The 22,354-nt window shown below is 41.5% G+C and overlaps 1 protein-coding gene across 2 annotated transcripts in view; it reads right to left on the bottom strand.

Annotated features, from left to right (window-relative positions):
* Nucleotides 1–22,354, bottom strand: part of MBOAT2 (membrane bound glycerophospholipid O-acyltransferase 2) — a 69,334-nt gene that overhangs the window by 36,414 nt on the left and 10,566 nt on the right. Inside the window, exons 2-3 of one of the 2 annotated variants that reach the window (XM_028722496.2) lie at nucleotides 11,881–12,026; nucleotides 11,168–11,245 (exon numbers count right to left, since the gene is read on the bottom strand). The exons of the other annotated variant lie outside the window; for it this stretch is intronic. Coding sequence (XP_028578329.2) covers nucleotides 11,168–11,245; nucleotides 11,881–12,026 — 224 coding nt within the window. The remainder of the gene's footprint in view (nucleotides 1–11,167; nucleotides 11,246–11,880; nucleotides 12,027–22,354) is intronic. 2 annotated transcript variants of the gene reach the window in all.

Here is a 22,354-nt window from a genome sequence, read left to right as displayed (position 1 = left end):
CAATGAGCAAGTTGGTTTCTGCTCACAGACTGAGCAGACCTGCTTAATATTAGCTTCACTATCCTATTACAACTTTTATTAAGCATTACATTTTTGAGGTGTTACACTAATATACATCAATTAATGCTGACACTTGTTTCAGGCAAAAGAGAGCTGTCAAGGTCATTAACTGAGTTGCCCCCCAGCCACATAGTCGCTTGTAGCAGATCCAAATATTGGAGCTCAAGTTTACGGCAGCTTTCAAAGAGTTCCTATGCGCAGGCAAAAGTCACCTAGAATGCCTTTCCAAAGTTCTATTCTTGCCTTTCCAGAAACACAAGCTTTTAGAAAAGCAGCCAACTGGACACTTGACAGAATGAGGTCTTAATTAGGGCCATGAACAAACTATCATACCTTGCATTCACCGGTCACAGACAGTGAACTAGAAGCCACACAGAGAAAAAGACTAACCTAAAGAAAACTACCCTAACCTGAAAGAACGTCTCTGTTAAAAGAAATAAAAAGAGGAGGAAAGTAAAACAAAGTTCCTACATACAAAGTCAAAATGGGCATGCTACTACTTGCCTCTCAATGATCTTAACAGTGTGGATTAAAGAAATACCTTAGTAAAGAGCAGCTCAAAACACCCAAATTCCTACTAAAACAAGAACTGTAGGGAACTGTCAAGGAGCAATTAGTTTTTGTTTTGATTCAGACCATTTGATCACATCTAAAAGTATGCCGTGCCTACCTATCAAAATGGGCTGCAAGGTTAAACCGGCCCTTTGAAGATAAAAAGGGCTTTGATATAGACAGAAATTGCAGTTAGACATGAAAAAACAAACATCAAGTAAGGTAAGACAACGCTGTTGAGCACATATTTTACATCTATGCTTTTCCTGGCGTTTTACTGTCTACTGTACTGGCACAATGCATACAGGCAAAAGCATAGACACCATGATGCAGTAGGGCCTAATGGATGCAGCAACCAGTGTTAGAAACTGAGATATAAAAGCTATTTGCTTAAACCTGGGTTACGGGTGCACCAAAGGAATGTTTGGGAACCCTTTTTGCGCAAGATTACAAAGCTGAAAATGAATTGTGCATATTGTTAGTGCCAGCTAAAATCTGACTCGCCCAATAGCACAGGGGGATCCTGGCACCCAGGTATCTTCACTTGGTCTCAAGTGGCCAATAAAGGTAAAGGGACCCCTGACCATTTGGTCCAGTCGTGACCGACTCTGGGGTTGCGGCGCTCATCTCGCTTAATTGGCCGAGGGAGCTGGCGTACAGCTTCTGGGTCATTTGGCCAGCATGACTAAGCCACTTCTGGCGAACCAGAGCAGCGCACGGAAACGCACCTATTTATCTACTTGCACTTTGACGTGCTTTCGAACTTCTAGGTTGGCAGGAGCAGGGACTGAGCAACGGGAGCTCACCCTGTTGCAGGGATTCGAACCACCGACCTTCTGATCGGCAAGTCCTAGGCTCTGTGGTTTAACCCACAGCGCCAATAGCCAGGGGCAAAATGCGCTCAGTGCCTGGCTAATTTCCAACACTGCCTGTAATTTACCAATTTTTCTTCAAAATAATCAAGTAATAATCAAGTGGGAAAACTAAATACAAACAAACAAACACCTCTTCCAGTCCCTCTTTGCAAGTGTTAAAGAAGATAAGCAATAAACAATGTATAGCCCTCCATAACTGACATGATATTCATATATACTGTAAATCAAAGTACAAGTCATAGTTTATCAGAAGTCATGACCTGAAGAACCTGCATACTGGCTGAATATATTTGTATCTGATATTGGAAACAGCGTTCAAATATTACTAATATTTTACTTACGAATACATTATTATTATTATTATTATTATTATTATTATTATTATTATCATCATCATCATCATCATCATCATCATTTCAACTACAAAACAAAACGAATATAGAAAGTGACGTTGCCTAAACTGGTTCACTTGAAATAGTAAGTTAAACTATGGCTTTGCAAGATCACACAAACAGTGCATATTCTTGCTATGCCATACTTTGGCTTACAGTGTTGTTGAAAAGAGGCCTATTTTTAAAACGTTGCTAAGAATCATCTGCATAGTCTAGCACAGAAATGTGGCTGTTCCGTTGGCTTCACTAAAATGCTCCAATGCCCTTGAAACACAGTACTCTGTTGCACATGACGCAAGAGCGGGGAAAACAGCCCAAACACCGATGCATCAATTGTAACAAGCAGGTCTGACTCTTGCTATTCTGAAGCTCCCCCAGCCTAATCCAAAAAGCAGCTCATCTCAGCACTCTGTAGTGATAAAGCAGTCTCAGGCTGCCAGATTATTAAATGGCAAGTCAATTAACAATCTTGCACGTAACCAATTAATAGTATAAGACGTTTGCTTCAAAGCATAAACCAATCCTAATAACATGACTCACATTGAAGAGTGCAGTATTTTTTTCAGCCTAAACCTTTTTAGAATGAGAAGTTTATTGAATGTAATGTTATTTTCTATTACGTATTATTATACCAGTTCTTTTGTCCCTTTCTTCTCTGGTATACAATCCCTGGAGATTCACAGCGCAGCCACTGAACTCCAGCGACGCACTTGCAGTAAACACAAAAAGCCAAGTCTTGTCATTGAAAGATTTTTCCAAGCTAACACACCAACATTCCAAAGAACAACCTCATCCGTTCCTTCAATGCAATGACTTCTAATCTCATTTTACAAGCAACCTCGTATGCTGTGAAGATGGTGAAAAGGAACATACGTTTCACTGACTTTCCCCCCCCCTCCCTAAATGCATCTGATTTTGTAGCGGAGTCCGATTTATTTGACAGGAATAGTTTGTTGCTGTAATAAAAGCACGCAAGCACTACAAGTATGACTCAGAGCTCATTTGCTCCCAGTCAAATCACTTGGCAGCCTGACAGGTGGAGTAACCAGCCTTACAGAAGCATCAGGAAAGGGATACAGTTGCTGCTTTCAATGAAAACTGAATAGACAGTGAGAAAGAAATGCCTTCACCCTTTGAAGTTCTCGTTTGATGGATTGAAAACAAAGCACTGTACGACAGGATTGTAATACACACACAAAATAATAATCTGTGGTGCTTTTTTGGAATAGCCGGCTTAACCTGTCCACGTTCACCAGCAGATATAACTGTGCTTAGAAGATAAAACTTCTGCAAAAACCTGACTGGGTGGTAACTCGATCCTCATCAAGCTTTCTTTTCTTTTTGAAAGAGCAATGGAACCCCATAAGGGCTCTAAACTTTCTTTCCTCAGAAAAAAAAACCAACTCCTAATGCAACTCCTCAGACTGTTCATGAAACAAAAGCAGTTAGCCATATGGCACAGATGCCATGAAATGCAGTCAACCGCGTGCACCTAAGCACCAATCCAAATTAAAATCTTTGCTAGGAAGTACAGATCATCCTTAGCATACTGGACTGTATCATCATCATTTCTGCCCTTTCACAACTACAAAACCTGGAGGTTTTACTGTGATGCTTTATATAGAGCTACATGTTTTTAAGGGAATGTGACTCTCCTCTTCAAATATGCAATAGCATCACATGGTTCCCCCCCACACACACACACACATGGCAGGAACTGTTAACAAGAACACACCTAAACTAAGCAGGTTTCAGAGTTAAAGCCCAGATAGGTTCGTCTGGTTGGCAGTTCCTTGACAAAGCAGGAGCTCAGATGTGCACAAAAAGCTCTCACATGAGAAAGGGGTTCCCCACACAAAGCCATCCATGAGCTGCCCCCCACTTAAGGAGTGATCAAGACTAATCTTCACTCTGAGATCTCCTGTGCGTACCACAGCTCTTGCAAAGCGTTCTCTCTCTCTCTCTCTCTCTCTCTCTCTCTCTCTCTCTCTCTACTGTGTTGCATGTAATTATGCATTTGTATCATAAATTTTGCTATTCCATATATGGATTAGTTTCACCACAGTGCGTGGAGACAGGCAATCAAGTCATGCATCCATAGCAGTGGCTGGAAGAGGAAAGAACAGAGAGAAGAAGAAAAGCCATGGTGCATCTGCAGCAGCACAACCAGATGGACGCCTTCATCTGCCCCAGTTGTAACAAACCTTGTCTCTCCAGCATCGGTCTCTACAGCCACAACTGGTGCTGCAACCTTCCATTAGCTTGACCTCACCCCCAAAGGCGTACTCCTCCATTGTCTCCCGAAACAGATGGATGCCAACTCTGGAACTCTACTATCTATGTCGTCAGCTGAAGTGCCACTATTATTGCTCCCAACTTCACAAGCAACTCACCCATAGTTCCCTTTGGTCTATCTAAATCAGCAGTTCTCAACCTGTGGGTCCCCAGATGTTGTTGGACTACAACTCCCATCATCCCTGAGCTCTGGCCTTGTTAGCTAGGGGTGATGGGAGTTGTAGTTCAACAACATCTGAGGACCCACAGGTTGAGAAAAGCTGAACCAGATGCTCTCAGCAAACCCCTAGGACTAGCCTATCTTTCCAGAGGTAACAGAGAGTGCAGGGACCAACACTGGGGAGGACTGGTGCATAAGTGGGGTTTTATTTAAGCTGCAGCCAGTCCTTAAAAGGCAACCCGCACTCTAATGAAGCATCACTTCTAGTTCCAGAATCTTATTTTGTCTAATTTAGCAACAATGCAGGAAAAATAATAAGCGGGCTGGGAAAGATTACACACTTCCGTCCATTCGATTTCTTCCCTGTGTATACCCTTCAGCCTCCAAATTAATGTTGAGAGAAATCCAGGTTTGGACACTCCTAGGATTCCCTCTTAGCATTCATTTGTATTCCCTCGTTAGCTGTATTTCTGGTTCTGACTCCACCTGACTCCTGCCCATACAGCATTTTTACATTCATTTATTGCCACCAGAAACTCTATTTGCCGTCTAAGGACCGTTGTGTCACTCAACAGGTAACAGCTCTTTTTTAAAAGAAAGAAAGAAAAAGACAGAAAAAAGACATGAACAGAAACCGAAGCTGTCATGCCATTCTTGCAAATGTCATTATTACTTAAAAAAAGAAGTAACTTCTATCTTAGATTGATGTTTATCCTTAAATTAGACTGCTGCTGAGTGAAGGTCAGCAAGAACAATAGTTTAATATAGAGACTGAGAACCTGCTCAGCCTTGTCAAATATTTTTTTAAATCTGCAGCCAGATTGACAAGACAGCTGAAGAGAAGGCAACTACAGGAAAAGAATGTGAGAGGGTAGGTTATAAATTACCAAGTCAAGGATGCTTAACAAAGGAATAGAAACAAAAATCTTGCAAATCAGACATTTCAAACAGTCTGCTATAGCAAATTGTGTATGTTATAAATATGAATTTTATATTTCTAGGCTCAACGTCACATTTTCCACATAGTTCATATCTTCTGCTTAACAAACAAGCATTAAAAGAATAGAAAAGTGACACACAAAAGATATTAACAGATAAAGCAGCAAAGTATATTTATAATTAGTTCTTAAACAGATTGCCTATGTTTTTAAGACAAGTCTTTAGCAAAACTCTGTACAAAACAGAACCTGTCTTGGTCTCATGTAATAGAAGGCATTCCTCCTCAATGCTCTTTTGAGAAAACCACAGTAATTACCCATTAGTTCAAGCCTTCCCTCTCAGAAACAATTCCTTGTTATTGTTTATTTGTCTTCCCAGGAGGAAATAAGATCCGTCACAGTTGAATCTGTTCATTTTCCCCAACTGAGCTCTTGCTGAGCCAGGTAATACTTGTTAATTAACTGAATGTAAATAAAAGCCATTACACATGTTTATGGCACAATAAATACGCAATTCTCACTCATTTATTACTGGGAATTCAAACATTTTACCGGCAAAACATTGCTTTTGTTGCATAGAATTATGGCCTGTAATCATTTCTCACCTAATCCAGTGCAATCAATTGTGATACGAGTGTTACGTAAAACTTGGCTGCAGAAATGTGTCCTGGGCATTGATAAGATATTGCCTGCGAGATTATTAGCAATGTGACGCAAACTTCCAGATGCTATTTTACAAACTTTCAGAATGCATGTCCTTACTAATTGTTTATATAAAATTAATCGCCTGCATATTAAGGTGGTGTTTTTTTTATTACTGACTTGCTGATCAGAAGGTCGGCAGTTCGAATCCCCGCAACGGAGTAAGCTCCTGTTCTTCAGTCCCTGCTCCTGCCAACCTAGCAGTTTGAAAGCACGTCAAAGTGCAAGTAGATAAATAGGTACTGCTCCGGCAGGAAGGTGAACGGCGTTTCTGTGCACTGCTCTGGTTTGCCAGAAGCAGCTTAGTCATGCTGGCCACATGACCCGGAAGCTGTACGCCGGCTCCCTTGGCCAATAAAGCGAGATGAGCGCCGCAACCCCAGAGTCGGCCACGACTGGACCTAATGGTCAGGGGTCCCTTTACCTTTACCTTACACGTAGAAATGTCTGTAACTTAAATTTTGTTTCTTAGAAGTGGACACAAGCAACATGCTCCCATCCTTTTGTCAGGTTTCTTCAAAGATACGCACTTCTCCTTTCCAGTGCTGAAACATAAATCTCCCATTCCAAAAGAACCCCACTGCCAACCACAAGCATCTATGAACCCCTTCAGTGACACTGTCTCTTCATGGATATGTGTGGGCATTATTGCACTTCCAGTGCTAGCTGCAGAAAGCGTAAGGAAATCCAACCACCTTCTTTTTTAGTTTCTTCAGTTATTACTGGTTCTGGGTTTTTTGTTTTCTAAACATATTGCAGGGAGAGGGCCCTGAAGTACTGTCAGCTTCGCTTGGAGGCACAGAAAATTCACATCCTGCTTTGAGCTTTTTGAAACAATACAATAAGGAGCTTTTTAAGGGCTGCTACTTCAAGGTCATCTCTTGGCATATGCGCTACAGAAGGCTTGGCCATGCCTAATCCAACCCCAACATATTTACTTTTGCAACCAAATGCTATTTTTCCCTCGAGTGCTCAAAATATGTAAAATTGTCAGAAAACAGACAAAGGCAAGTATCTTTACAAAAGGAGAAGAATACACTGTTCTAAGCGTCAAATCTGGGGCTTATAAGTCAGCTGCCGAGTAATCATTATCAAATCTAAAATACTGTTGTCTGCAGAATGGAAGACTTCCACCTAAGACACAACCATTTTGCACTGAGTAGCCGATACACAATGAAAAATATTCTCCATTCATGCAAGTGATATTCAGCGCAATCCCAGACATGCCCATTCAGAAGAAAACATTGTTAATATCAATGGGGCTTACACTTACACACATTCCATAAGAGGAAGAAGAAGAAGAGTTTGGATTTGATATCCCGCCTTTCACTCCCTTTAAGGAGTCTCAAAGCGGCTAACATTCTCCTTTCCCTTCCTCCCCCACAACAAACACTCTGTGAGGTGAGTGGGGCTGAGAGACTTCAGAGAAGTGTGACTGGCCCAAGGTCACCCAGCAGCTGCATGTGGAGGAGCGGAGACTCGAACCCGGTTTCCCAGATTACGAGACTACCGCTCTTAACCACTACACCACACTGGCTATAATGGTTTCTTATATGAGGCAAGTTTCTGTTGAAAAAGGAATATGCTGTTTGTCTATATTAGCAGTTCTAGAAAGACTACCTGTATCCTAAACCATCTAGCAGGTCCTAATTGGAAAGTGCAAATATCCTGCTCAGCATGAAACACACATTTCATATATCATTACTTCTGAAACACAATGCAAACTTCTTTCTGCAAGTAAACCAGCAACAACCATGCAAATGGGACTTACATACAGGAGGGTAGTTTCACACCTCAAAATCTCCAGCAGATTTGCCATGGATATGCCAATTTTACACTCTGAGGTCCACGGCATATGTATGTGGCTATTTTAAGTGCACCTGTTGCCTATTTACACTTTGCGTGTTTGTTTGCTGTGCGGCAAACAAAACTACAACAAAGCATAGTCGCTGTCAAAGCCAGTACTATCTAGAGAGTGACACTACACTGTCTGAAGATGTCTAGAAAAGTGGTCTTGAATCTGATAGGGACCACAAAACTGTCTAAATTAAATTTTGGGGAATTTAAAAAATGAGCAGGTGTCTATTGATTATAGTGAAAATGAAAAGCCTGAAAGCATGGCAAATGCAGGCAGCTGCTATAAATTACTATAAACATCCTGTTAGACTTCCTGTAATCAGCAAATGAATGGTACTTCATTCAATGCCGAGTCCAATTCCTCTCCAGCCCATTCCCAAGAATATGGGAGGAGTGAACAAATTACACACAAATGTACAGTATAGTGAAACCAACAGGTTGGTTTTTCTTAACCAAGTTAAAAGCAGCCTATGAAGGCTGCAGTTTTGAGATAGTGCTTGTAAACACCTATCTGAAGTTCTCCACAAAGAAAAGAAGGGCAGGGCAGGGGAGTCAGCAGGAAAACTGCCAGCAGGTCATGGGCTAAGCCCTTGGGCAAACATACTGCTCCATCACAAAGTCACAGCATCCCATTAAAATGTTTCTGGAGTCTCAGTTTATGCAAATCTTCTCCACCAGGTTTTCAGCAAGTTTACATAATATTAAATGTTTTAGCTGCATCTGAATTAACATCAGTCCGAATCTAGTTAACTACACCTGTGCTATAAAACAGCTTTAAAAGTTCTTGGTGCATTAAAATGGATCAGGTTCAATTTTGTTTGCACTCTTCCATAAGTATGTTGGGAGGCTACTATGTACACCAGCTTGCATTCCCTGTTCTATACTATCATTTCAAAGACTAACACTTTTAAGTAGACTTTCATAGCTGTTATGTACTGAGTTCAATAGGATCCAAAATGCAGCAGTCTGATTGGTCCTAGAACAATAGGATCCAGAATGCAGAAGTGATTGGTCCACAGGAGCCACCCAATCCAGCTCCAGGTGGAAGTGAATCCGCAACCTGATTGGCCTACAGGAGAATCCCGGAATTAGCCAATCACGTGGGGCCTATTGTGTAAATAATGTATATAAAGCAGACATTCTGGGGGAACTTCCATTCCTCCTCACCACTGTGAGCTGAATAAAGAGCATGAAATCCACTCTCGACTCCAAGTATATTTCAATAGCCATCCAAATTACACTTTGTCATACTGATGACTTGAACTATTGAACTCATAGTGTAATTAGCCAGTCAAATGTTCAAAGCACTTAAATTATATTATCTATACGATTGCTTTCTATGTATCTACCTACCTACCTATCTACTGTAACTCTGCTTCCTGAAATGGATGAATAAGGCATTTATTTGTTCCGAATGTGGATTCCTGGCCATGATAATATACAACAAGGACATTTCAGTATAGGCTATATATTTCAGTATATAACTCACTTTGGGAGCTCGCAAAGTATACTTCGGCTCATTTTAACACAAGCTGTCAAGATTCACATTAATGCCAAACCAGGTAGAAACAAATCTGTGCCCACAATTCCACAGCCCATTTCCAATTTGAAAGCCACAGTTAAATCGTATATACCTAAAAAATGCAAAGTATGAAGCAACCGTACCAAATTCCTTGCCATAGCAGGAGTGAGCCTTTGGACCCACACTGCTACAGATAAGTAAGAGCATCCTCTTGCACTGAGGATATGAAACAGTTCTATCACATCAGGCCCGTAAGCATTTGCTGTCTATGGCAATTCGTATTACACTATGACACAATAAGAGAGAAACCAGCGCACAGCATACATTTCCTAGATTACAGCAAAGATACTGAAAAAAATGAACCCAGCTCAATAAAAAATGTAACAAAATACCCAAGCTATGCTTACCCAAGGATAAAATTGTGCCATGTATTTTTTATTCCTCAGAAACAAAGTGGGAAAATGGAATGCTATTGAGTGGGGTTTTTTTACATGCTCACCTGGCAGGGGAGTTTGCACTCAGATGTATTACAAGTGTGCAAGTCAGATAATTTATGAAGCAGCAATGGAAACATGTTAACTGCCATGTACTTAAAATTACAGCAACCCCCCCCCCCCGGGCTTGATTCCGTAAACAGTAGGTATGACAAAGCTTTCGGCACTTTGAATAGCAAACAAGAAGAGCAACACATTGCTACACAACGTCTCTCCAGGGAAATATACATTGGAAATGGTAGTGTTTCAGGGTAGGAGTGCTTGCACTGATATCCCGGACAATTTGTTCCTTTAAAGCAGGGGTGGCTAACATTTGTCGGCTGAAGGGCCACTCTAATGTTCACTAACCCCTCCAAAGGCCTCGTGCCAGCGGTGCTTGTGGCCACCCCACACTCTTCGCATGGATGTACACACAAAAACAAAACTCCAGCTGAGAGGTTATCACAGAATCACAGAATTGGAAAGGACCACAACGGTCATCTTTTTGCCCAATGTGGCAGTGGTATAGCGGCACAGCGACAGTTGCCTCATGCGCAAAATAGTTAGGAGAGCAAAATTTCAACACCCATTGATGCCTCGATACGGCTGCATGCTCCCGTCGCCAGGCTCCATTGAAAAAGACTTCTCCAGGTGAACCAGGAAGTGGCCTCTCCAGACAACTGAATGACTCTTCTTTTCTGATCTATGCAGCTGTGGTTTTGGGTGACTTGCATGCCTTAGGCCAGTGGTGGCCAAACTTGGCCCTCCAGCTGTTTTGGGACTACAATTCCCATCATCCCTGACCACTGGTCCTGTTAGCTAGGGATGATGGGAGTTGTAGTCCCAAAACAGTTGGAGGGCCAAGTTTGGCCACCATTGCCTTAGGCAGTTGAATGCACATAAGTACTATGTCCATTTCCCTCCCTCTAACCCACCCACTCTGCATAGCCCTGGGCGCTTGCAACCCATGCTACGAAAGGTGGGGCTCAAACCCCCAACCCATCGATTAACAGTCTCAAGCTCTACCAGCTGAGCTATCGCAGACATCCTCTCTGCTCATTAAATCATCAATCTGATTAGTGGAGAGGGAGTAATTAGCATTTTCCATCAACCTGTTGGGCCAGGTCCCCCAGGTCTGTATCTTCTTTTTTTTATATAAAAGAAAGCCTACACTTTGACAGCAAAATTCAGTGTAGTACTGAATGGAGCCCCAGGAAAATCAGCTTGGAGGGCTATGTCAGAGCTCAGGGAGGGCAGGGTAGCCATCCCTGCTTTAAAGCTCCACCCACCTGCAAATTATGTTCTTTCACTTTGAAAACATAAAAGTGTGTCAATACTCACTTGTGCATATTTTCCACTCCTATAATGATCATGATATAGTAGGAAATTCCACTTTGTATAACAAAATGTAAGGCATACCTAAGAATGGGGAAATGGTTACAAAGTTGGGTTAGCCAAAGTAGTTTGCATATTTTGTCAATGTTAATTTCAATTCTAAGCAGCAGCAGAAAAGAAAATACGTTTTGCCCAGATTAACTCATCCAAAATGGTTATATTTACCTGTTAATTTTGACAAAGGCTGTGTACAGGCAATAACTTTTAAAAGATGAGAACACCCTGCCATCAGATGTCAAGGAGATAAATATACAACTTTTTAGAAGACATCTGGAAGGCAGCTCTGTATATTAATGTTTGATTATTTATATTAGTTGGAAGCTGCCCAGAATGGCAGGGGCAACCCCGCCAGATGGGCAGGGTACAAATAATAACATTATTATTGCTGTGAAACTATCACTGCCCATAGTAACTATGTTCACTGTGCATGTCCCAACGTGGTCCATGGTCATATTTGTTTTGTAAGGCTTGTAGTACTTCAAACAAAAAAGCAGGCAAGCCTTGAAATCAAGCAGCATTGATACAACAGCTAGCAGGACCAGTGGTCAGGGATGATAGGAACTGTAGCCCAAAAACAGCTGGAGAGCCAAATTTGGGAAACCCTGGACTAGAGAAACCAGAGCCTGGATACAGCAAAAGAGAAAAATCAAGTTACTTACCATCCAAAACAAAAAAGTGCAAGATAAAGGCCCAAAAGGGTGGCAACAACATGCCTTATAAATGGACTAGTTTTGCTTGAATGAAGGTAAGTTCGAAACCAGATAGCAGCAAGCAAAGCAAAGAGCTGGCACACTACAAAGTTGACCTGCGGAGAAAAGAAAACTCTCATCATTTTTTTGCGGTTAAGTGCTTATACTCACTGTTGCAAAGCAATAAGGAGACCAAGTCTTTCGCATTTTAAAAGCCAATCTTCTTGAGAATCATATGAATCGTTTGTGAAGCTGGTACAAATCTCTAAACATCACGTCTGTCATAAACCCTTTGATGCTCCAGAAACATTTCCCACAGCTGTTACCAGATGTGGATCCAACATGTCAAATTAAATCAGTTTCAAAGACACAAACAATTGGTCCAAATCATATGCCGGAAACACAGAAAGATTGTTTTAATGTAATTCATTCCAATAAGAAAGTTCTTATGCATATTCTCCATATGCAGGATTAGTAAGTAAAAACACATATCTGTAAGAACAGAAACAGTTACTTCCCTCAAAAAAAAAAATGTTATAAAGGCAACACATGACAGAATATTAACCAAAGTTCTTACCATATGAAAAAATGAAAGCTATTTATAAACTGAGATAAAAATTTATGACTGGAAGATATTGTATACCCTTAAAACTCAAAGTACATGTATTATTTTCAAAACCAGATAATGTGTAAGATGCACTGTCTAGGTCACAGGTATACAGAACCACAGGTCTGCTCCAGTAAGACCTTTTAAGTGCCATTGAATACGCAATGCCAATGCCAGTTTCTTCAAGCTATTTCTGCCGCAAAAACATGCATCTATATACATACAAAAATACTGCAGCTGTTTTACCAAATGTAAAGCATATACAAATCAGACAAATGTACTCCCTGTTATTAGACCTCATGAGAAAACTGAACAAAGACTCTCTGCAGGCCACTTCTGACAGGTGAACAGGGCCACCCACCTGTTATCACATGCCATCAGGTGATTCAACTGACAAGCGTACTCTAAATGCGCTCCAGTTTATTCTTTTACAGCCCTGGCTTGAAGTTAAGCCACAGCTGCAAAGATTCCTGCTAAATGCAGGGCTTGCGTTCAGCACCAAATGCAAGCCCTGCTTTTGGCAAGGATCAGCTTCTAGTGGTCCCTGCAGGGCTTGTATTTCATGCCCAATTTAAAATGCATCAAGTCAACCCCTGCATGCATATAACTTTAAAAACTTGAGGGGGCAGATAGTTTCTAACAATAACCTTCATTATCCCGAGTAAGATATAAGTACTGTCTACTGCAAACTCTAAAACAGACAATTTAGAGCTCTGGAAATATCCTTTTGCAGATTTGAGATACCTCACCATTCTGTAGAATGTTATTTTGGAATTCAGAGGAGGCAGCCATATGCCACAAAATTAATTTAACACCATTTAATATTGTGGTTTTTTAAAAAAATGATTTTGTGTCCGCATAGTGATTTGTCAAACCTCTTTGAGACTTATTTTTTATTCAAGGAAGGCTTTTTAAGCAAACCACAGACAAGTGTTCATGTTTGACCTACAGCTTTCATGAGTCCCAATGTTTCACAGAAGAACTGAAGTTTAAATGTTATCAAACATACAAATTGTGTTTGACAGCATAAAGATGCAGCAAGGATGTGCTGAGACAGGCCACCACAGGTATGAGACTGAGGAACTCCATATTCAGAAACCGGCAAACCGGTGCATTAAGTTATGTTTCAGGGCAGAAACTATATGTTCCCAAATTTATCTTCACCTCAGACTGCTAGGGCGGACATAGGGAAAGGGTATTCACTGGGCACGAAGGGAGTACTTAATCAGCTCCTTGTTCAACGATTTCTCCCACAAAGTTTCTCTCTGGCAGGCTCGAAAACTAGAAGTCTGGCCAAGAATAAAAGCAGCCTGAGGGAAAAGACAACCCAAGAAGAAATTGGCATGCAAGTGGGAGGACTAACTTCTCTGCTACCAACAACCTTACCGCACACATGAATTAACAGAGAAGTTATACACTGTGCAAATTTGTATGCATCCAACTTCAGTTCCAAATACTAGAGGAAAGGAAGAGGAAAAACCAATCCATCAGGAGTACAGAAAGAGGGAAGCAAGGAAGGAGCTAATACATGCTGAAGTGAAAGCATTCCACCGTGGATGTCAAAGCATTTCAACAATTGCCATTAACACATATAATGGTCAAAGGGAGAGGGAGAGAAAAGAAGAACCCCCTAGTATGAATAGGCCAAGACTGGTACCATTCAAACCTACACAGGGTGGCATTAATGCCATGCTTTGATGGACGGGTCAGTCAAAAGCCCATCCCTTAAGAGTATACAAAGTTAGCTGGAGTTTCCTCCTCCTTCTAGCTACTTGGTTAAAGTGTAAGTGGACCAATCCAGGCTGGAATTCTCAGGAGAGTCAAGGTTGACTGCAAGGTTCTACTTTGGCATAATGATGTGGTAGCTGGATTTGCTAAGCCCTCTCCAGGTGCAATAGCTTACCAATCAAACAATATTTCTGGATTCTGCTACTCCAAACTGCTTAAAAACAGGAACAATTGTGCCTATTCTCCAGAGTTATCAGAGGCAGAGAGTCAAATTCCTGATTTTTCAAGCCCGGGAAGCCATATTAAAACCTTACCAGCAAAGGTTAAAAAGCTGTTTGATGCTGGCACTGTTTCAGCCCAAGTAACCTCCTATTCAACAAGCCTAACAAATCCTTAAAGTAAACACCATTATTAAAATTAACAATCCAAAATCCTATGTTGCGAAATTCTTTAATCTTTGGGTGGTGTACTGGACTACACTGCAATTAGCAATACAACCCCACCTATCATTTCACTGAGAAAATTTCTAAAGGAATGTGAAGAACTACTATTCATAAAAAAAAACTGTATTAAACTTGCATTCACAGTTTAAAATTTAAACAATGGCTGCTTTTAAGTATTATTGCAGTGCCAGACAAAAGGAATTATTCGTTCTCAACACATTACTATAAAGAAAGGGACCAATTGTCCTCAGGCTCTGAAGTTCATCTGCAAGTGCCCTATAACTATGAATCTCTTTTACAACTATGGGTCTCCTCCTCCCACCCCTGAGATTCTATAGAGCCTAGACATTTCTAGAAAAGAGTAGGGTGGGAAAATATTTTCTTAATTTATATCACCAATGAAGAATTAATATTAAACAAACGAAGGAAGAAGAAAAAAAGAAATCGGGAGAGCTGCAAAAATGTGATATATTGCAGCTGGAAGCAACATGGTTTATATTTTCCCCATTTCTCTTACTGTACTCTCAATGACTCTCTCTCATAAGCTCTGTAAGTTACATATGCCACAAGTGTCATCAATTCCCCGTCCCCTCTCTAGTTAATCGGGCCCACTGTGGCATACATTTCTCCATCAAAGAATATTTGGATCATGGATGGGTTAGTCATAACATGATGGTCCCACCTACACAGTGGGTGCATTCACACATCACAGTAAACCATGGATAATGACTCACTGTATATGCAAAGGTCTCGCTTTACTCCTTCCTGCTAGCAAACAGGACAGCAAATCATGATCTGTAGCTTAGCATTACATCCTCCCTAGAGACTGTGGTTCATTTCAGTCCAGACCAGTGCTTTTTTCCCAGGGGGTACTCAAGATTACAGAGTACCGACACCTCTCTTTTGTTGTTAAAAGTCTGGCACTTACTGCAACAACTTCATTATGAGTAAAAGGTAAAGATAAAGGGACCCCTGACAGTTAAGTCCAGTCGCGAACGACTCTGGGGTTGCGGCACGCATCTTGCTTCACAGGCTGAGGGAGCCGGCGTTTGTCCGCTTCTGCAGACACTTTTTCCAGGTCATGTGGCCAGCATGACTAAGCCGCAGCATGACTAAGCATGGCAAAGCCAGAGCAGCGCACGGAAACGCCGTTTACCTTCCCGCCGGAGCGGTACCTATTTATCTGCTTGCACTGTGTGCTTTCGAACTGCTAGGTTGGCAGGAACTGGGACCGAACAATGGGAGCTCACCCAGGATTCGAACTGCCGACCTTTCGATCAGCAAGCCCAAGCGGCACAGTGGTTTAAACCACAGTGCCACCCGCGTTCATTATGAGTACCAGCACCTATTTTTCTCGGGGGGGGGGGGGAGTACTGCTCCAGACTATGATCTGAAGCCACGATTCATCCTTGGTTTATCAATTATCATTTAATTGAGTAAAACTATTCCCAGTTTGGATGTGATGCTAAGCCAAGGATCATGGTTTGTTGCTCTGACTCACTAGTAGGGAGGAGCAAAGCAGGAACAATCTTCTCATCCAAGGTAAGCCGGTAACCGTGTGTGAATGTTGCTAGTGAGCTATTAATGATATGGTCTGGGTGAAAGACGCTTTTAGAGGATGCCATATTCTCAACAACTACACCACCTTAAAAAAAACAACCTCAAAAAGAAAAACTGGTTATCACAAATCCAGTATCTCTGTTTCTTCTTGCCACATTATTCAGCCAAGACTCAGAGTACCTTTAAACAATGTGAAACCAGAGTTAATACTAAAGTCTAACAAAAAATATTAAAGGCTGCATGCATCAAAATAATATCACAGTAAGAACTAGGTCTGGGCACGAAGAAGGCTTCCCTGGGAAGAGCATTCAATAACTGGGGCACCAGACATGGAAAATACCGTAATCGAGTGCTCGAGAGAGGGGTGTGTGTGTGTGTGTGTGTGTGTGTGTGTGTGTGTGTGTATGAGAGAAAATACCCTAATCCCAGCCATCAGATGCCTCACCTTTTACAGCAGAGAGGCCTGAAAAAGGGTGTCAGAGGGAACAGGTTCATCACGAGATGAGACAACCATTCAGGTACCCAAGTCTCAAAACTGTTTACACTACACACCCAACAGATGCAATCCAGGCAAAAGGTAAGTACTGGTTTCAGCAGAGCAAAGTTAACTGCATTCCCTCGTTGAAATCAACAGGAAATAAAGATATTTGGACAGAGGTAACCATTTGTAGTTGGATTTATTACTAGAGACTTTCGGTTTCTGTGGAGTTTCGCTTCCCTTTAAAATGTATGGGTAACAAGATAGGACAGTAACTGGTTTGACAAGAAGGAGGGTTAGTCAGACCATAATTTCACAAACTTTGTCCTAACAAATCTCTCATCGAGTTAAGGTGGAGGGAGTTTAAAGAAAAAGCAGAAACTTGTCCATCTACACATGGACTGATGAAAGGTTCTCCAACTCTGTTTTAAAGCACAGGCATTAACTTGTGCTATATGAGCAAAACTTCTTCTGCCTCTTGACTCACCAATACGCCCATGAAGGCTCAGTTTAAGGTTTCAGCAGAGAAACTGCCAGGGACACACAGGCTAGGCTGCCCCTCGTGCTTCCTGCAATTTTTGCAGCCCACCCTGGAAAGACTACACAGTTGTGGCCAAGTATGAAAAAGGTAAACAACTTGGTTCCTTGCACCATATGTTTGCCCAGGGCCACAAGCCCACCTAGCCGCTAACTGAGGCTTTAAGGTTTTACTAACATTTTGCTTTATTTCATTATACCTTGCTTTATTTTATTTTCACAAGGACTTTGTGAAGCAGGTTAGATCGAGAGACAGCAGCTGACACAGTAACCCAGTAGGGCTTCATGGCTGACTGGGGATTTGAACTTGGGACTACTCGATCCAGATAAACACTACACAACGACGCTGGCTCCCACTGACAAAATGCCAGTGAAATAAGATGGGGAGGGTCATATCAGCCTCAATACCATCAACCACTATTGCACAGTGGCGTAGGAAATCTCCACTTCCTAGATCTATCAGCACTAAAGTGCAGACTGGAAAAGCAGGCAAAGAACTGCCCCTTCAACTTAAATGTGTACAAACTTGCTTGTTGCATACAAATGTAGACATGCCATGGACCAATTCAACAATATTTGGAATTCATTTTTATAAATACCTTATTAGGTTAAGGTCTGGCTAACATTTGTAACCTTTTAAAATAACATTTTCATATTTATTTTTGGTAATGCATACTTTTTCTTGCTGTTCTGTTTTGTTTTGTACATGGGTACTATTTCTTTTCTTTTCTTCTACTTTTTTGTGTTTGGTCTTACTCTGTGCACTTGTATCTTTGTACTTTTTATTTTTCAATAAAGAATATAAAATGTAACCTTATTTATGTATGCCACTACTGCGGCCTGTGTTTTGTTAGCTCCAAAATGGAAAACGAGTGAGGTCCCAACTAAAGAAGGATGGCAACTTAAACTGATGGAATATGTACAGCTTGCAGATCTAACTTATAGAATAAGAGAACAAGAAGAACATACATTTAAAGAAGATTGGAAAATGTTTATTGAAAATATGGGGGGAAATTGTGTACACTTGAAAACATTGGCAGCATTAAGATAAATTCAACGGGGTAAATAAGTTTGGATGGAAGTAATCATGGAATACTGAATGGTTTAGTTTATATAAAATATGCAGGGATTTATGTTATGCAAAATGAACCATGGAAAGAGAAGAAGGGAAGTCATTGATATTTTAAGGCTGTTTAAATAAATATTCTAAATTGTAAAACAGAAAATTTAATTAAAAATTATATATAGAGAAAGCATTATTTAAAAAAACTCCCATAGGGCACTGGTGGTTAACCTGTGGAACCTTCATATGTTGTTGAACTACAACTCTCTTCATCAAAGACCACTGGCCATGTTGTCTGGAGCTGATGGGAGTTGGAGTCAAACAACACCTGGCAAGCCACAGATTAGCCACCCCTGCCCTAGACCATGCCTACACTATCAATTTGATATTATGCAAGAACTACCAAACAAAATGCAGGTATAATCAAATTATTTCCATCATGTGTGTAACAGCAAGAATACTGGTGCAGCAAACAGTGAATTTGACTTCAGACACTTCACAAGTAAAGATGTAGCTCTACAGAGTTTTGCACATTACATACAAAAGAAATCCTGACCAAATAAAGGTGGGAAAGCTGTTTCAATGGAGAATGTTAATACACTTGTATAAAAAGATTCCAAAACTGTTATTTTTAAGGCTTTCATCTATACATAGTAGGGATACTATTTTGGCTTGCTTCTAGGACTTCCTTAGAAGAAAAGCAAAAGCAAACTTCAGATCTCGTCCAATGCACACACCAAGTGCTTTCCCTACCATATGCCAAACTGCAGCAAAGGAGGACATATTAATTCAGAACTTGACCCAATTCTGTTACCCAATTCTGTAGGTGGATAAATGCTTTGTGCTGTACAAAGAGCACAAATTGAGCCAACACTTAGTGAAAGAGGATTTATTTCCTAGTATATCTAGTATATCTAGTATATCTAGTATATCTAGGCTCCCACAGAGCCTAGGACTTGCTGATCAGAAGGTTGGCGGTTCGAATCCCCGCGACGGGGTGAGCTCCCGTTGTTCGGTCCCTGCTCCTGCCCACCTAGCAGTTCGAAAGCACGCCAAAGTGCAAGTAGATAAATAGGTACCGCTCCGGCAGGAAGGTAAACAGCGTTTCCATGTGCTGCTCTGGTTCGCCAGAAGCAACTTAGTCATACTGGCCACATGACCCAGAAGCTGTCTGCGGACAAACGCCGGCTCCCTCGGCCTATAAAGCAAAATGAGCACGCAACCCCAGAGTCGGTCACGACTAGACCTAATGGTCAGGGGTCCCTTTACCTTTACCTTTATATCTAGTGCAGGAATGGATCACTGGTAATACCAGGTTCCATTACTGAGCCTCCAGATTTTGATGTTGTATCTCTGTCCAGTTTAACTGTTTGTGCAGCAATGGGGTGCATTTACCAGGGATTGGGAACTCCCCAGTCCACAGGCCAAATGCAGTCCACCAGGTCTCTCAGTCTGGCCCCCAGCACTTTCCAGAGGCACTTTGGCCCCCAGCACTTTCCACTCTCTAGATTACGCTGTTCCACCCCACCAACCCACTGCCCCCCATTTCACTTCCTCCACAACCATCCTTGCAAAACATTAAAATGGTGGAAGAAAACGGCTGTGGTGGAGAGGAGACAGGCCCAATCTTTGGACTATGCTGGGTTCCGACCACCACCCTGCAAAACGCTAAGATCCTCAAATTGAAATGCAATTCTTGCATAACGCAACTCTGGAGCTTTTACTACATGTCCAAGCATAACTCCCTTCTTGCAAAGTCAACAAGCAAGTGAGATGGGGTGCGACAGCCATGTCTAGTGAAATTGCCCCAGTTTATGGAACGTGCAAAATTGCTCTGGCTATATTTGTTACAAGCCAGCAGAGCTTCACAAAGTCCTAGAGAGTGAACGTGCTTTATGCCCCTTTCTAGGCTAAATGTTCATTTCCTGAATGCTTAATCAATGCCGGATTGAAAACCAACATATTCATCAACACAGGAAGCTGCTTTGATATTCCATTCTCCAACATAAAAAAACAACAACACCCATGTTTCTCCCTATATTTCAAAATCTGCTGTAAGTTCAAAATTCATTATTTCCTTTGGCACATACTATGCACTAATACATCTTAAATAGGAATACACCTGCAGAAGTAAGGGGGGGAATCTTAATTTCTAAAGGAAAGTTGTTTTAAAAATCACCCCAATAACTAGATTCATAGATATTTTCCCCCCAAACCCAGAAATGTGAGCAAGAAGCTGGCATGTGGGAGAACATCTCATTTCAGCAACCTAGTAAAATGTGCCCACTTTAAGTAGCCTGGATAGCTCAGTTGGTTATACCATAGTGGTGATAACGCCAAGGTTGTAAGTTCAATGATCCTCAGGGTTCCTTCTAACTCTACAATTCTATGAAATAAATGATGATGACCTCAGTGGGGCTATCCATATGTTTAAAAAGGAGAAGGTAAAGGATCCCTGACAGTTAAGTCCAGTCGCGGACGACTCTGGGGTTGCGGCACTAATCTCGCTTTACAGGCTAAGGGAGCCGGCATTTGTCCACAGACAGTTTTTCCGGGTCATGTGGCCAGCATGACTAAGCCGCTTCTGAAGCAACGGAACACTGAAACCAGAGCAGTGCACGGAAACGCCATTTACCTTCCCGCCAGAGTGCTACCTATTTATCTGCTTGCACTTTTTTTGGCGTGCTTTCGAACTGCTAGGTGGGAACGAGCTGGGAACGAGCAACGGGAGCTCACCCCATCGCGGCAATTCAAACTGCAACCTTCTGATCGGCAAGCCCAAGAGGCTCAGTGGTTTAGACCACAGTGCCACCCGCATCCCTATCCACATGTTTACATAACTGTATTTGTTTAAAAGTTATGTAGAGTATTAGGCAGCAAATATTTTTAAAGGTACCCCTGCCCGTACGGGCCAGTCTTGACAGACTCTAGGGTTGTGCGCCCATCTCACTCAAGAGGCCGGGGGCCAGCGCTGTCCAGAGACACTTCCGGGTCACGTGGCCAGCGTGACATCGCTGCTCTGGCAGGCAGCAAATATATGGCCCTTTAAATTGATCATCATTTCTCAGATTCGTTAATAGACAGCATTTGTATCATTTGGCTCAGGCACTGCATTTAGAAACCAGTTGCTGGAATTGCTTGTATACAACCAGTACATTAATCCACATTTTCTGCTTTTCACAAGCATAACAGTGAAGTGTGGTTATCTGTTTCTGCATCCCTTGGTTTGATCTATTCTTCAACCTTTACAGAATTTCTTCTCATAATACATATTTCTTACTCAAAAACACAATGCTTTTTCTGTTGTCAAATCAGAGTACAGAGCGCATATGTCAATTTTGAATAGGTGCATGTTTGTAGATTATTTTTCTTCTGAAGAATTACAAGAGGAAACTAGTTAAGGATAAGGTTCCTGCTACTTCATATTTTGAAGGGAAAATATGTGAATTATACACACACTGATTCTTCACACATATCACGCTGAAATAAATTAACAATTTGACCTCAAGCATCAGAACATGAGTAATCTCAAGAAGCGCTCCATTTTTATATCTAAAACCCTAGTGACAGCTCAGATTTAACAGTAAACCAAGGTGTGGTGTTACAAGCAAGAAAATACTGGAGTTTCGATTTCCAGTGCTCCCTGTTCCCCTTTCTGAGATGCCATTTCTCCACTTATTTCCTGGTTCTCCACAATCCAAAATTAGCCATTTTGCCTAAACTGCCCCAAAACTAGTTTGCCCGCAAAGAAGAGAGTGTATCAAACTTGTGTCTTTGTGGGAGTGCTTTTAATCCTGCAGAAATGTCTGCTAATGGAAAGGAAAAAGGGAGTTCACGTTTGCCAATTTCCTCCTCTCCCACTGCAGCCAAAAAATTATACATATATACATACATTATACATTATACATACATATATATAACCGTATATGAAAGTGAAAAATGAGTCTGTAGGTTTTGACATTTTCATCAAATTACCCTAACAGTGCCAAGAATTGCCTATCCTGGCTAAGAGCCGTGCTGAATATCAA

This window comes from Podarcis muralis, chromosome 3 (genome assembly GCF_964188315.1).
Source record: "Podarcis muralis chromosome 3, rPodMur119.hap1.1, whole genome shotgun sequence".
Taxonomy (NCBI): Eukaryota; Metazoa; Chordata; class Lepidosauria; order Squamata; family Lacertidae; genus Podarcis; species Podarcis muralis.
This window is presented reverse-complemented; position numbering and strand designations above follow the sequence as displayed.